Source organism: Acanthaster planci, linkage group LG09 (assembly GCF_054643075.1).
Source record: "Acanthaster planci isolate LZ-2023a linkage group LG09, COTS_SCS, whole genome shotgun sequence".
NCBI classification, from domain to species: domain Eukaryota; kingdom Metazoa; phylum Echinodermata; class Asteroidea; order Valvatida; family Acanthasteridae; genus Acanthaster; species Acanthaster planci.
In genome coordinates this window covers 16,988,204-17,001,860 of record NC_141785.1, presented here as the reverse complement: position 1 = coordinate 17,001,860, position 13,657 = coordinate 16,988,204, and the positions used below count along the sequence as shown (strand labels likewise).

Below are 13,657 nucleotides of genomic sequence, written 5' to 3'. Positions count from 1 at the left end.
AACCAGTTGATTATTGCCAGTTTTTGTTCAGAAGAGAATAGAACCTGAATCAATACAACCAAATCAAGTATCGATTTTTGGTGGACGAGTCTAGGTACAAGCATTTCAATTTATTTTAGAGCTGAATTTTAAATTCAATAGTATTCCACATAATACACCAGGGACTTGAACCAATACACATGTATGGGTGTGTTTTATATGTATTATCCAGAGACAAGTGTTCAACAAGTGTTGTTGCTTTATTAATTTGCATCACATATTCAAGATCCATTCTTTTAACCAAGACTGTTTTGTGTTTGGAAAATGTGTTAACTGAAACGTTAGTAGAGCCACTGTACAGTATAAATTTTACTTGATAAATTTGCTTTTAGAAGGATTATGTTTGTAAAAATGGAAATGATGGGGAATGTCAACAGTGAATTAGAATCACTGAATGCTGAGAATTTCTTAGCGTAATTGTAAGTGTAATTCTTAACCATTTTGAAAAGTTATGATTTTTCTTTACGAAGTGCTGTTTTCATAATTTACCCTTATGAGGGGAAAAGAATCAAGTGCTCACCCTTACTCAGTTTTTTTTTCCAAATGTAAACCAGAAAGGTGTTTGTCAAGGTTTGGTTCCTCTAAACCTGATACATCTTTATGCTTTAGACAAGCAACAGAGTTTGCAAAGGTAAGACAGAAGCACTTTCTATCAATGTAAATTTTTTTTAATATAACTTTTGGTTGTATGACAGAATTACATGTAGTTGGCAAGACATGTGACTTATTTCCCTTGATTTAGATCGAAATATTTTGAGGCTTATGGGAAAATAAAGGCAGAAATGGAAGAAACAGGATTAATAAGGCTGTGCTTGAAAAAGTCTCCAGAGGCCTAAAGCAGTGTATCAAGCTGTGGTGTATATGAGTGTGGGACATGTTTACTTCAATCAAATCCAAACTGTCTCTTTACAATGCAAGATTTTAAATGCTCAACAAGAACATTTAACAAAGAACAAGCAGTGACTTAACACATACTTTGGTATGCTATACTGTTTATTGTGCTTTCCACATCTCAATGCTCAACGTGGCCCACTCCTGATGAAAAAAGAAAAACAAATTTCTCAGCAAGCGAACAAATTTAACAAAAACTGTGACTGTTTTGTGTTTGGAAAATGTGTTAACTGAAATGTTAGTAGAGCCATTGTACAGTATAAATTTTACTTGATAAATTTGCTTTTAGAAGGATTATGTTTGTAAAAAATGATGGGGAATGTCAACAGTGAATTAGAATCACTGGATGCTGAGAATTTCTTAGCGTAATTGTAATAATCATTAAAATTCTTAATCATGAAAAGTTATGATTTTTCTTTACAAAATGCTGTTTTCATAATTTACCCTTACGATGGGAAAAGAATCAAGTACTGACCCTAACTCATTTTTTTTCAAACGTAAACCAGAAATGTGTTTGTCAAGGTTTGGTTCCTCTAAACATGATGCATTTTGATGCTTTAGACATGCAACAGAGTTTGCAAAAGAAAGGAAACACTTTCCATCAATGTAAAATTATTCTAATTTGACTTTTGGTTGTATGACAAAATTACATGTAGTTGGCAAGACGTGACTCATTTCCCTTGATTCAGGTCAAAGATTTTGAGGCTTATGGGAAAATAAAGGCAGAAATGGAAGAAATTGGATAAAGAGGGCTGTGCTTGAGAAAGTCTCTAGAGGTCTAAAGCAGTGTATCAAGCAGTGGTGTATATGAGTGTGGGACATGTTTACTTCAATCAAATCCAAACTGTCTCTTTACAATGCAAGATTTTAAATGCTTAACAAGAACATTTGACAAAGAACAAGCAGTGAATTAACACATACTTTGGTATGCTATACTGTTTATTGTGCTTTCCACATGTGAATGCTCAACGTGGCCCACTCCTGATGAAAAAAACCAAACATCTCAGCAAGTGAACAAATTTAACACAAAACTGCAAGGTTGTTTTCTACTTGATCAATCCTCAAACCTAAAATGAATATATACATGTACCTGTACATGTATCTTAAGAGCCTTTCCCTTGGGATGACTTCTCAGGCAAAATATGTTGTTCAAGTAGCCCTATCTTGAGAAATGGTTCTGTCCAAATATTTATCAATAATATTCTCAGCTTCAGTTACTGTCTGATCATTAGAAAACTCAATTCACAAAGAATCCTACAGATTACTACACCTACATGCTTTCAATACCCCAATTACTTCATTGTGTGTCCTTGAGCATGCTCACAGCTGTTACACAGAATACCTGTTCACAAATCACTGACAAGTGCCAACACGCCCAGCCCTCAATGACCTCATTTGCATATCAAGTCCCACCCACACGGCAGCAGCCAACAGGCTCCAGTGGCACTTGATTGGTCCAATGTGGCACACTTTTGGTGTCACTCACACAGCCAGCCCCGCACGTGGCAGACGTGTGACTCAAGAGGGGGTGATGTCATGGGTGAACAGCAGTAGTGAGTTTGGTTGAGCAATACACAGAACCAGATGAAGTGGATACCAGAAAGACCCTAGCCCTGCGCACTTGGACTAGCTCAATTAACAGCCTGCAATTTCTTATACGTGTACAACTGCATGCAAGTGGACTTCGCACAGGCTTGTGAACTTGGTGGTTTTTCACTCCTACCACACTTTTGGAGCTCCTTCAAAATTAACAGGATTGGATGATTAGCAATTGGACGAATCAGCCACCAAGCAATGGGAACTGAGTGTTAAACATTACAGAGGCCTCTAGAGTAGTGTTCCATACAGGGTGGCACCAAGTACATGGCAAATGTGGTCAACGAATTAGCAATGAGAGGAATTCCTGCTCAGCCAAGGGCAGAGGAATCCAGAGACTAAATCACCAGCTTCTTGAGATACAGGATTTGGCCAACAACTTGGAGACTGAATTCAGGGAACTGGTTTTGTCAAGGGCAATCGAGATGGAGTGGCACAAGATCTGGTCCAAATCTTTGCAGACATCACTACAGCTTCTTGCCTTGACAGCTGTGGCTCTCTGTGATCTGAGGTTCAAAGTGCAACCTATGATGACAACAGAACTTGAGCACGCAAATGTGACCATGTACTGCATCCTCAATGATCTGCAGCCCTCCATCCATGAAGTGCGATGGTACCGTGAGAGGGTCCAAATCAGTGCAGGAGCAAACATCATACCGCAAGATGCCCGTCTCCGTATCGAGGAGGATGCGGATCGTGGTGAGTACAATCTCATGATAAACCATGTGACTTTGGCAGACGATAGAATGTATAAATGTGCAGTTTACACAAGAAACACCAACAGTTTAAACTTGGAGTCCGCTGAAGCCAGACTGGTAGTGCACCATGTCCCACCCAGCCAATACCCAAGCTGCTTTCCCTTGACACAAGACAGCTTCCAAGAAGGAGAACAAATCACGATCACGTGCCAGTCCAAGCGTGGCAACCCGCCAGTTACGCTGATGTGGACCCGCCAAGGGGCTCCTCTTCCCACACACACGGAAGACACTCAAGACTTCCGTAACATCGATTACACATTTACGGTTGGGCCTGAGAACCACGGGGATATATTCCAGTGTAAGCTGACCACCTCTGCCACAAACACAGTCCATCGAAGCTGCAGCCTGGGTCCCTTGGATGTGACTTTTTCGCCAGTGAGAGTAGAAATTGATGCTCCACAGAACATTGTGGTTGACCAGGAAATAGAACTGATCTGCGACTCCAAGGCCAATCCTCCCCCATCGTACACATGGACCTTCAGCGAGAAGATTGACCAATCCAGGATCTCTTACTCCGACAACAACAAGAGGATTATCTTCAGAGCTGCCCTTTTGGATGATGGCCTGATCATTGGTTGTAATGCAACCAATGATCTTGGAAGGTCAACAGGTGCCATTACGCTTGATGTCAGGCCAGCAATCACAAATCCAATTTACGGCACAACGCCATCTAAGGAGGAGCCACCCAATGGCGATGACACAGGAGGGGCCCCAAGCAAACCGCAGACAGACCCCACATCCTCCAACAACATTATCCTCAAGCCGGAGGTCCTAGCCATCATCGCTAGTACCCTCACACTGATCCTCTTAGTTCTGATCGTCCTCATCGTGGTCACCTGCCGCTGCCGGTCACAGAGTCCCAAGACGGTCACCCAGATGCCCCAGATGATCTACGGGCAGTATGGACCCTCATCCATCCAGGGCTGGGAGCAGGGTAGCATCTACTTTGAGCCCCGGGACCACATCAGCGTGAGGGACATGCCCACATGGCAACGGCCAGCACCCTGGCACAGGAACGTGGCAGTACAGGTGCCTTGGGTGGAAGAGCCCCCTTACGAGGAAATTGGACAAAACTGGGACGAGGGTATGACGCTAGAGATTTAGGGCAACCATTTTCAAGAGGAAAAAACTGTAAATATGTAAATTTTTCAAATTAATTTTGTAATAGAAAAATTATGAAGGAAGTACTGCTCATGTTAGGTTTGGAATGATCACTGACGAAAAATCAAACATGACCACCAGATGTAAAAAAACAATCACTGCAATTAATTAATGCAATTTCTTTGTTTCTTTTCAAATATTTCTTACTCGTGGCAATGTTGTCATGGCCACCCATGTTATTATGCACTTAAAAATTGTTGCCCTTATATAATTAGAGTTAATCTCCACCTTTAATAACGTAACTTTGATCTGTGTGCCTTCTTGGGTGGGTAAACAGGGTGTCAATAGAGAGAATTACGAAACTTGTCAAATCAAGATCTTTAATGTAACAATAACCAAAATGCTTCTCATTTTCCACATTGCGTTGGTTAACTTTTTACCCAGTGTCTGTCAGATTTCTAATTACCATGACAACGCAATATCATTTAATGAAAAATAATGTAGCGGTCCATCACATCTCTCAGCTGGTTCAGGTTTCAGAACAATAAAATTGTCAAATATCAATGTATGCAAATATGTATAAAATCTTAAAACTTGGAGTGGCACAAAATTTGCCTGCGTAAGGAACACTGTGACTAAATCTAATAAAATTTTGGGGGAAAATAGTTTGTCAATGCCCGTTGGGAATCTTTGAAGCGATCATGTTGAAACATGCACATTATTTTCTTGGGACACCCCTGAACCTGAATTTTGTACTTTTCCTGTGCAATACTTACATGAAGTACTACACAAAAGGGGTGAATCAGTTAACATTCTTTTACTGTCCATAAGGGATGTTTTTGTAATTGGTAACTAGTGCTTTTGCTAACTCGTAGATTAGTTAGCTCTGTGATGGGCTGTCTAAATGGCTCAACTTGATGGCCTACTCTATATCTCTGCTTAAACAATTGATGAATTTTTGTTGTTGTTAACTTAATTTAAAAGAACTGTTATCATTCCAATATGTTTTCTTCAAAGTAATGACAAGTGATGTATACAAAAGTAAGCAATATTGTTTTGAAAACAAACCCTGATCATTTGGTGACTCCTAACAAATACCTACAACATCATTTTTATGCATATCAAATTTGTAGCATTTATGGAAGACATATTCACACCTAAGGCCAGAATTCATCTTATGCTTTGCAACATGAGCCATGTTTCACATCAGACAATAGGTCACTCTCATTCTAAATTTAGATGAACATGCATCTCGTTCCCCCTCACAAGCGCCGTAGTTCACTGCTTTCAAATGGTCCAGGAGTAATGATGCTGGTAGGGGCACTCAATAAATACATGTCTGTGTGACAGTCAATAGGTCTGATCTACGGCGGCTGCTGTTTATCGTTAACCCCTGCGTCTGCTCAGGGGCCCCTTTGTGCGAGTGCCACTGAATAAATAATCTATAATTTGTGTTATTCAAAAGTACATTGAAAATGTGATAGCTTTTTTTGCTATGAAATTGTTGGCACAGCAACGTGCATCATGTGAAGACCACGCAGGAGTCGAATATTCAAGCAAAACTCTACAACCAAATTTGTGCTTAAAATTCGATTACAGAACAGCTTTCATATCCTTTTCTGTTGTAAAAAATAACTTTTGGCTCTCTGCTCAAATTTTCCTTTGTGAGGAATTTTAGTTATTTTGAAATACAGGAATCTAAACAAAAATAATTACAAATAGAAAAAAAACTAACATTTACTGTATGCTTGATGTAAATGTATGGAATTTAGAATGAGCTCCTTGTTCATATGGGGAAACAGCAAATCGTGCATCAACAAGAAAACACTGGCTATGATGAGTTATATTTTAGCAACCAACCAAACTTGCCCAGATATTAATGACCTTGACAAGTGAGATCTACATTCAGTAATTGCCAAACTCTCTCACTGGTGAAAGAGGAGCTCGTAACAATATCATCCATCTTATCAAGACAAAGACCAGACTACAAGCAATTTTGTTTTCCCAGTAAGACAGCATTACAGTATTTTACTTCCTTTTACGCTTTACGGTATAGAATTCACTGAGGGTTCACATATTTGGGGGTGACAAACAACATTTAGTCCAAAAAATGCTTCCATTTGTGAACTGTTACAAAATGAACTGCTGTGGAAATGCAGTGATCCAACACATGATGAAGTTGTTGGACAAAAATAGCATAAGTAATAACTTTTTCCATTACTCAAGGTGTGGTTGTCATGGATACTTGCTTAGTTATGAGGATGTGCCATAAGAGAACATTGTGAATATTTCACGAAGCCATCAAGAACTAAGGAATATTTTTTGACGCATGTTCAATTTTTAATGAGCAGTTTGAATTCTTAATAGTAATTTGTATCATTGTGTTCCAAGCGTATCAAAATCCAAGGTTATCCTGAGAGGATTATTTTTAACTGTAAGATGGTCAAAGTTCATTGAAAAATGTGCGATATTGTCCTTGACTTTGAAGGAAGTAGCTGTTGTTAATTTGAGGTAGTTTGTCCAATGAACAACACTGCCAAAACACAGCAATTGAAATGTCGAGTTGAAAAGCCAATTATTACTTCTTCTTTTTTTAAATTGTTTACTTACTGGTATTAAACAAAATTTATCCTCTATAGATGAATGAAGCCTTTACTTCAGTAATGGTTATGGTACAGTCTACACGCAGACAATGCTTATAGTGTGCTGCCCACACAGACCCACTCTATGCATACTGTATGTCCACGCATGATTCATTGCTTGTCATACTTGTTAACCTGTTAATCTTTTCTTAATAGTCTCTTAACCATGAAGGGGAAAGCCTACTCTTTGTGTGCAGTAGTTTGCCAGCTGATTTACCCTGTACATGTATGTCCATGTGTATTTCAGAGTGAAGCCAGTGGAAATGGCTTGACCCTGGTAAACTTGAACTTCCATGAACTGACAACAAAGATAAATGTACCAAGTCCCAGTCCCTATCAGTCTCATATTGACAAAGAACACATAGCTTTCCATATCTCTATCTTTCTCAATATCATTCAGGTGAAGTTATCTTTTAAGTGATCGCACTTTTCTCAGTGAACAACACTGTAAAGAGCATTAAATTCGCAAGACAAATTTGGAGAATTGATTTCATCTGGGTTAAACGCTGCTTAACTTTTCAGAATGTGTTCAAAACAGAGGGTTGAAATGATGACCATTTTTGGCTGTGACAAGCGTTTCAGTTTTGGTCTTTTAAAAGTGGTCACCATCCACAAAACAAACTCTTCTGTTTGTGCACACTAACCAGTAACACAGAGGAACAGATGTATTGAACAGTCTGGATCCATTTGCAGGTCATGTCTCATTCATTAGAGGGGCCAGGTTTAATTGAGCACAAGAGAAGATACATGTAGTTTCTGACCTTGATTCGTACTTGCCATCTATGGGGATGAACAAGCCAAATCGTTATCCATCCTACTGGTATGTGGTCTTAAACATGTCTTGACACTCAGTACCAAACGTCATTTCAGGTTTGCCAGTTTCAATGCTATTTGCATACAATTCATCATTGTTTTGCAGAGGACAATACAATGGGAAATATGTTTGTTATTTAGTTTAACCATTTGAACATGAACATTTAAAACCAAAAGACCAAATTGACCATGTTGATGACCAACTATTTAAAGTTTAAAATCTGAGAGGGTGCCTCCTCTTTGGTGGATTCAAGCCCCTCCCCTCGCAGCACACCTGACACCACCCCTGTCATAACCCAGTATATATTTTCATGACATCATTAAGTCAATGCAGAGTTGCAGGTGAATCCCCCATGAGCTCAACCACAAACTAAGCTTAGTCATTCCACATTGACTTTCTATTGTGCGGTGAAAATGAGATCATTAGAAAATACCCTGGAAGTGTGAAATCATACAGGTGTGATTATAAAAATAAAGATATACACGAGTTTTATTTAAGCCCCTTGCTGGAAGTACACACAAAGGACCACAGAATTACTCATTCTGGGGTTATATCCATGTGGTTGACCATCTAGGGATTCCAAAAAAGCCCCTGGTAGTGCCGCCATTGAGTTGAACAACACTTGAACCATCAGATCTTTTAAAACCCATGAAGCATGACGACAAACAATTAAATTATTCACGGGTATTATGACTCATCTATCGGTTTGGTTTTCCAAACTAAAAAAAAGTAGTCAACGGAAATAAGAACAATGTGTCTATTTGTAAACGACTTCGGAGGGCAGCTTTCATGAGATTTTTCTTATCAACCAAGATTCATAAAGTCTCTAGTATTGTTGGATTACTCATCATATTCATGTATTATTGTGGCTTTCCAGAACAAAGACCAAGTCTCCTTATGTCACCCCTCAGCAATTCACTATTGTACTCTCGGTCACTTCTTTTGTTTTTTAGGAATAACTGCCCCACATGAATCCTGGGAGTATCCCTTCATCCGGTGATGAGTCACAGATTGTAAAAACCTCAACAAATGACGTGATGCTAGTTGGTTAGGCACAAGCCGATATATATATGTACAGTGTACCATCACATTGCTGAAAGCTGATTATGGCATTCAAAGCAAATGCCACAGCAGCTGAAAATGGCCACACCCTCTCCGATCGATTTTATATCACAGGCAAGCATACATGTACATTTACATTTATTTATCATTTCTTATAAAAACTACATGTACCAATAGAAGTGAAATTGGTTGAAAGGTACTTTTTAATTAAAAACTATTGATTTTAAAAATTAATTAAAAAATAACAATAAACATAAATCAGTTTGAAAATATCTTCTTGAACAAATTGTTTTTTTAACATTAAGTTAACTTGGTCACGTATATTCCATTGATTATTTACATGCAAGTGCATTATTCTATTCAACTAGATTTATTTTTGGATGACAATAGAAGCAATGACACTCTGTCATCTGTGTGTCAGTAGAGAGTGCAACACAGCTGTTTCTTAAATGTAACAGGAATGACATCCCATTTGGATTTCTGTTGGACAATTAACTAGAGAAATTATACATCTATTACTCTGGAGAGCAACTGTGTACTGGTCATGTGTGGTCAACTGAGAACTGGTCATGTGTGGTCAACTGAGTACGGTGTACAGAAAATTACTGTTATTTTTCATATTTCTTTGTTTGCAGTTGGCATTTGTTTCTGGGCAACATATATTCTGTGCATGGTAACCTGAAAAAAAATTGCAATGTTCATACCGGTACCCTTGTACCCTTGTTTTTTCACAAAAGTCAACTGGACATTTTTTATGCTTGATTGTGCTTTGAAAAGTTGTTTTTACTTTATAAGATGTACATGTACAATTTGTATTTTGCGTAATTGTTATAATCCGTTTTCATCATCAATGTGTTGTGCTACATGTATTTATTTCGATGGGAAACGTACTAATATGGATGTAGTCTGATCAGCTAACATAAAAACATGCATAGGAACTAAATGATTGAATCATTCTGGGATGTAAATGTGGAATTGTAAATCAAAAGAATATTGGACAGGTTGTTAAATGTAAATATATGTAAATAAAACATGAGAGAGTCAAATGGCTAAAAAGGTCATTGAGAGTTTTTGCTGTTCATTAATTCATGTCATGGCAAGCATCATTGTGAAATTACAATCAAATGCCACGGAAACTGATTCCCGCTGTGAATACGGTACAGAATGCCATCAGTGAGCAACGTCAGATGGAAAATATACAACAGTTTTTTATATTTTAAAACTTAAACAGTTTAAACTTAAAGACTGTGACCATTTAAAAAACAAACCCAAAAGGAATTTGTATCACTCTTCTGCTACTCTTATCCCAAGCAATATCCCCTAAATTAATACAAATGCATCTGATTGTGAAATACACAAAATACAAATCTGAAATGCACATACAGCAATTTGTATGTACATGTAAACACATTTACATGTTTGTAACTTCCTCGTTTCACACTTCCTTGTGTACCACAATGAATTCTTGTAATCAAGGGATAATCTCCAGAATCCTCCACTTCAATCAGAAACAGAGCAAGAGAACGTCCCTATACAATGTGAGATTGCGTGGGAATTTTCCTCATACCACCTGCTCCCAACACCCCTCCAGACACCCATTCATCGCCCTCCTGAGCCCATTAGGGTCACAAACAGTAAAGTGCGGTCCTGAATGGGTGTCATGGAATTGCCAGTCAGGGGAGCTGAAAGACCTCTGGCACGTGCCAGGCTTTTAACAACCTCCACACACCTGTGCACAAGTGCAGTCCACTTGGCGCAAGGCTTTTGCTCGAGGGCTATTCAATCATTTATAGGCCTTTGATATGAACATCAAACACCCGCATGCCTGTGTCCTTCAAGCCCTCGGCCTACCCATGCCTGGTCAAGAAAAATACACCTATGCCAGAATTTCAAAGTTCACGATAATATTTGCTGGATTATCTCTCCCAACCTGCAGGAATGGTTCGCATTACTTGGCAAACAATAGGAAGACGAGATGGGGAAAAAATAAATTCTAGATAAGAAACAGAGGCCCTTATTTTCTTGTTTCTAAAGTTCACAAGAAATGAACAACATCCCTTTTACATGTGTATACACCCATGACCTAGCAAACATTCCAGGCTACAGTGAAAGGTTAGGATCTTGAAGAACTCTTATCAAGTCTTGAACACATGCCCCACGTGATGTATATAGTAAGTTGGTTACACTGTTTTTCTTTTCCACTGATAGCTCAAACCAATCCACAGCTGCTGAAATCCATAACCTACCCAGCAGCACAAACACCTCATATCGTGATTTCAGATTCAATCAATCAATTCTTCCAGTCAAATGACTGATCAATTCCACACCCCAACACCCAGGAACAAGGGCCTCCCCTACAAGGGCAACTTCCTCAACAGTGGCGTTCTAGTGTGGCTTGGACAGGCGGCATTGTCTGTGTGCAATGTGCGAGCGAGTCCTGAATTAGGGGTCTGGCCCCATACTATTTCTGTAGGTGTGGAAGTTCTGCCTGCCTTGTGGACGGCTGGTGTGTGGTTGTGGTTCTGGTATTTTAGGAGGCTGAGCAGTGTGTCCACCTGTGTATGTGATGCAAGATACTATAATGAATACCACAGATATGACCTACACGCAATCATATGACGACAGATGGGTAGTGTCTGGCTGATATCAGAGTATTCATATTTAACTACAATATGTAAAATGTTACTTGAAAATTCCAAATTTACAAAAGGGATATTTCAGAAACATATATATGCTTTGCAGTATTATGTCACTTTCAAACAAATTGAAAAATACAGTATTGCTAATCTTCAAAACATTTCACCCACTTTCTGCAAATGTCTGGCTGGGTTTAACATTCCTGTCAAATGTAGTCTAATCCACAGAAATTTAATACTTGCTTGAACTCAACTTAAATCCCCAAGTTTTATGAGTTGCACTTCAGTTCAAGTCAGTATCACGTATGTAGGTACGTACAGTACATGTACAGCACATGTACAGCACATGTACAGTACATGTGCATCTAGTCTACACAGCAGTCTAGCGGGGTGGAAGCGTGCCTGCACAGCTGGTATCAACTCGGATAATTTCCCTGGCACGCGAGTCCTTTCCCCTCTAGGCAAAACCTGGCTAACATACGACTAGCAGTGGCCCTTTGGCCAAACTCCTAGTGCTTCCTTTCAACACCATGCTGTGACGAGTGTGTGGACCAGGCAACAAATGCTTCCAAATTAGGCCTTTTTTTCCGAGACAAGACTGGAATATAAAAGCCGCCGTCCATTTTTGGTCAAAACTGTGTACAGAATGATTTGTGTATTTGGATCACTGTTTAATCCAATTCTACAGTAGCTGTATGCAGTTGGAATTTACAAACGTGTCAGTTCATAGAGAAAGAAATAATTTGTAAGGAACAAATTCCTAACTGGCACTGATTTTAGCATGGAGGAAGAAAAAGTAAATACATGTAGTTCCAAAGTCAACCCAAATATGGAAAAGGGTGTCAAGAAATTAAACTAATTACATTTTATTAAAAACAATTCACTTCCAAATGCCCAAAAATCCAAAACATTATAGTTACAGAACGATTTTATATATTCCCACAACTACTTGAACAAAAACTCACAACTTTCCACAATGAAAAATTCAAGTACATTACAGGACACACTGAATCCCAGGATCTCTCCTTATCAATCACCACATTGCCAGCAACCAACTACAGCTCTTAAAATGTTACCACCCCTAAGCCCAGGCTAAACCCAGCCCAGACAGGGAACACAGAAGTGGCACACCCCATGCCTCTGGCCACTGTAATGCTGTGAAGTTGATGTAAATCCAACAGATTGTGGAGAAAAAGATTAAGATCCTGTCTCCAGAACTAAGGCAGGCACTGCATTCTTTCAAGGGCGGCGTCAGAATGCAGATCAGCAAACCGTGAGAAAGAACATCGATGAAGCCATATTCAGGTCATTCCTTTTTACTCTGAGGAATTTCAATGCTGAGCTTGGTGTTTCACTGAAGGTGCGGTACACGTAGCATCTGTGCAATAGCTGCGTGTCAAAAATGACCACACTCACAGCAAATCTGCTGGATTACAAAAGCTTCCCCCGTATGTGACTTTCACACTTTAGTGTCACTGGCTGGCATCACTCAATTCTGTATATTTGGCAATTTGAATGTTATTTAAAAAACAGAATAATTGTCAATTTCTCCTGGATCCTAATGAACTCAGCAGATGACCCAAAATGGTCATAAATGTAGTAACTCAAAACATGAAAGTGTTCAGAATTTAATTTCTGGATGGATTTGTGAAATTTCTGTAAAGTACAAAAACTGCTGCAAACTGCTTGCTGACTTCAGTGACCTGATTCATAAATTTGCAAATAAAAAAGTTAGAGGGTCTAAAATTTCAATCCTAGCAAAACCTTTTTCAAAGGCAAAATGACAAGAGGACAGAGGCATTTCAGGATTTTGAAATCATTGGATTGGCAAAATGGTAAACACAATAAGACGGACATGATAAGTAGTACATGTGTACTTCTGGATTCTGCAAGTTGTTAATGCTAGTGAAATGAGCCCGATGGGGGGGGGAACAATAAAGTATTTTCCCAAACCATAATAAGAAAAGCAAACAGGTGCTTTCTCATGTTTTAATTCAATAAAATTAATTCCTGCACAGACAACAGATGACTTCTTCGGATTCGTTTATTCCTCATTATGCAATCTCAAACAAAGGCACGTTTGCTGAACATAATGTACATACATAGACATGAATGCAA

General features: G+C 38.9%; 2 protein-coding genes across 2 annotated transcripts in view; one reads left to right on the top strand and one right to left on the bottom strand.

Annotated features, from left to right (window-relative positions):
• LOC110978753 (uncharacterized) overlaps window positions 1-13,657 on the bottom strand; it is a 73,970-nt gene that overhangs the window by 33,603 nt on the left and 26,710 nt on the right. The window lies entirely within an intron of this gene.
• Window positions 2,404-9,964, top strand: LOC147798232 (cell adhesion molecule 3-like). The gene has a single exon (XM_087141080.1). The coding sequence runs from the start codon at window positions 2,952-2,954 to the stop codon at window positions 4,386-4,388; it is 1,437 nt and encodes a 478-aa protein (XP_086997206.1). The 5' UTR covers window positions 2,404-2,951; the 3' UTR covers window positions 4,389-9,964.

Bases quoted from the DNA above. Each gene is read 5' to 3' on its own strand.
- LOC147798232 (XM_087141080.1), top strand. From the start codon at position 2,952: ATGGAGTGGCACAAGATCTGGTCCAAATCTTTGCAGACATCACTACAG.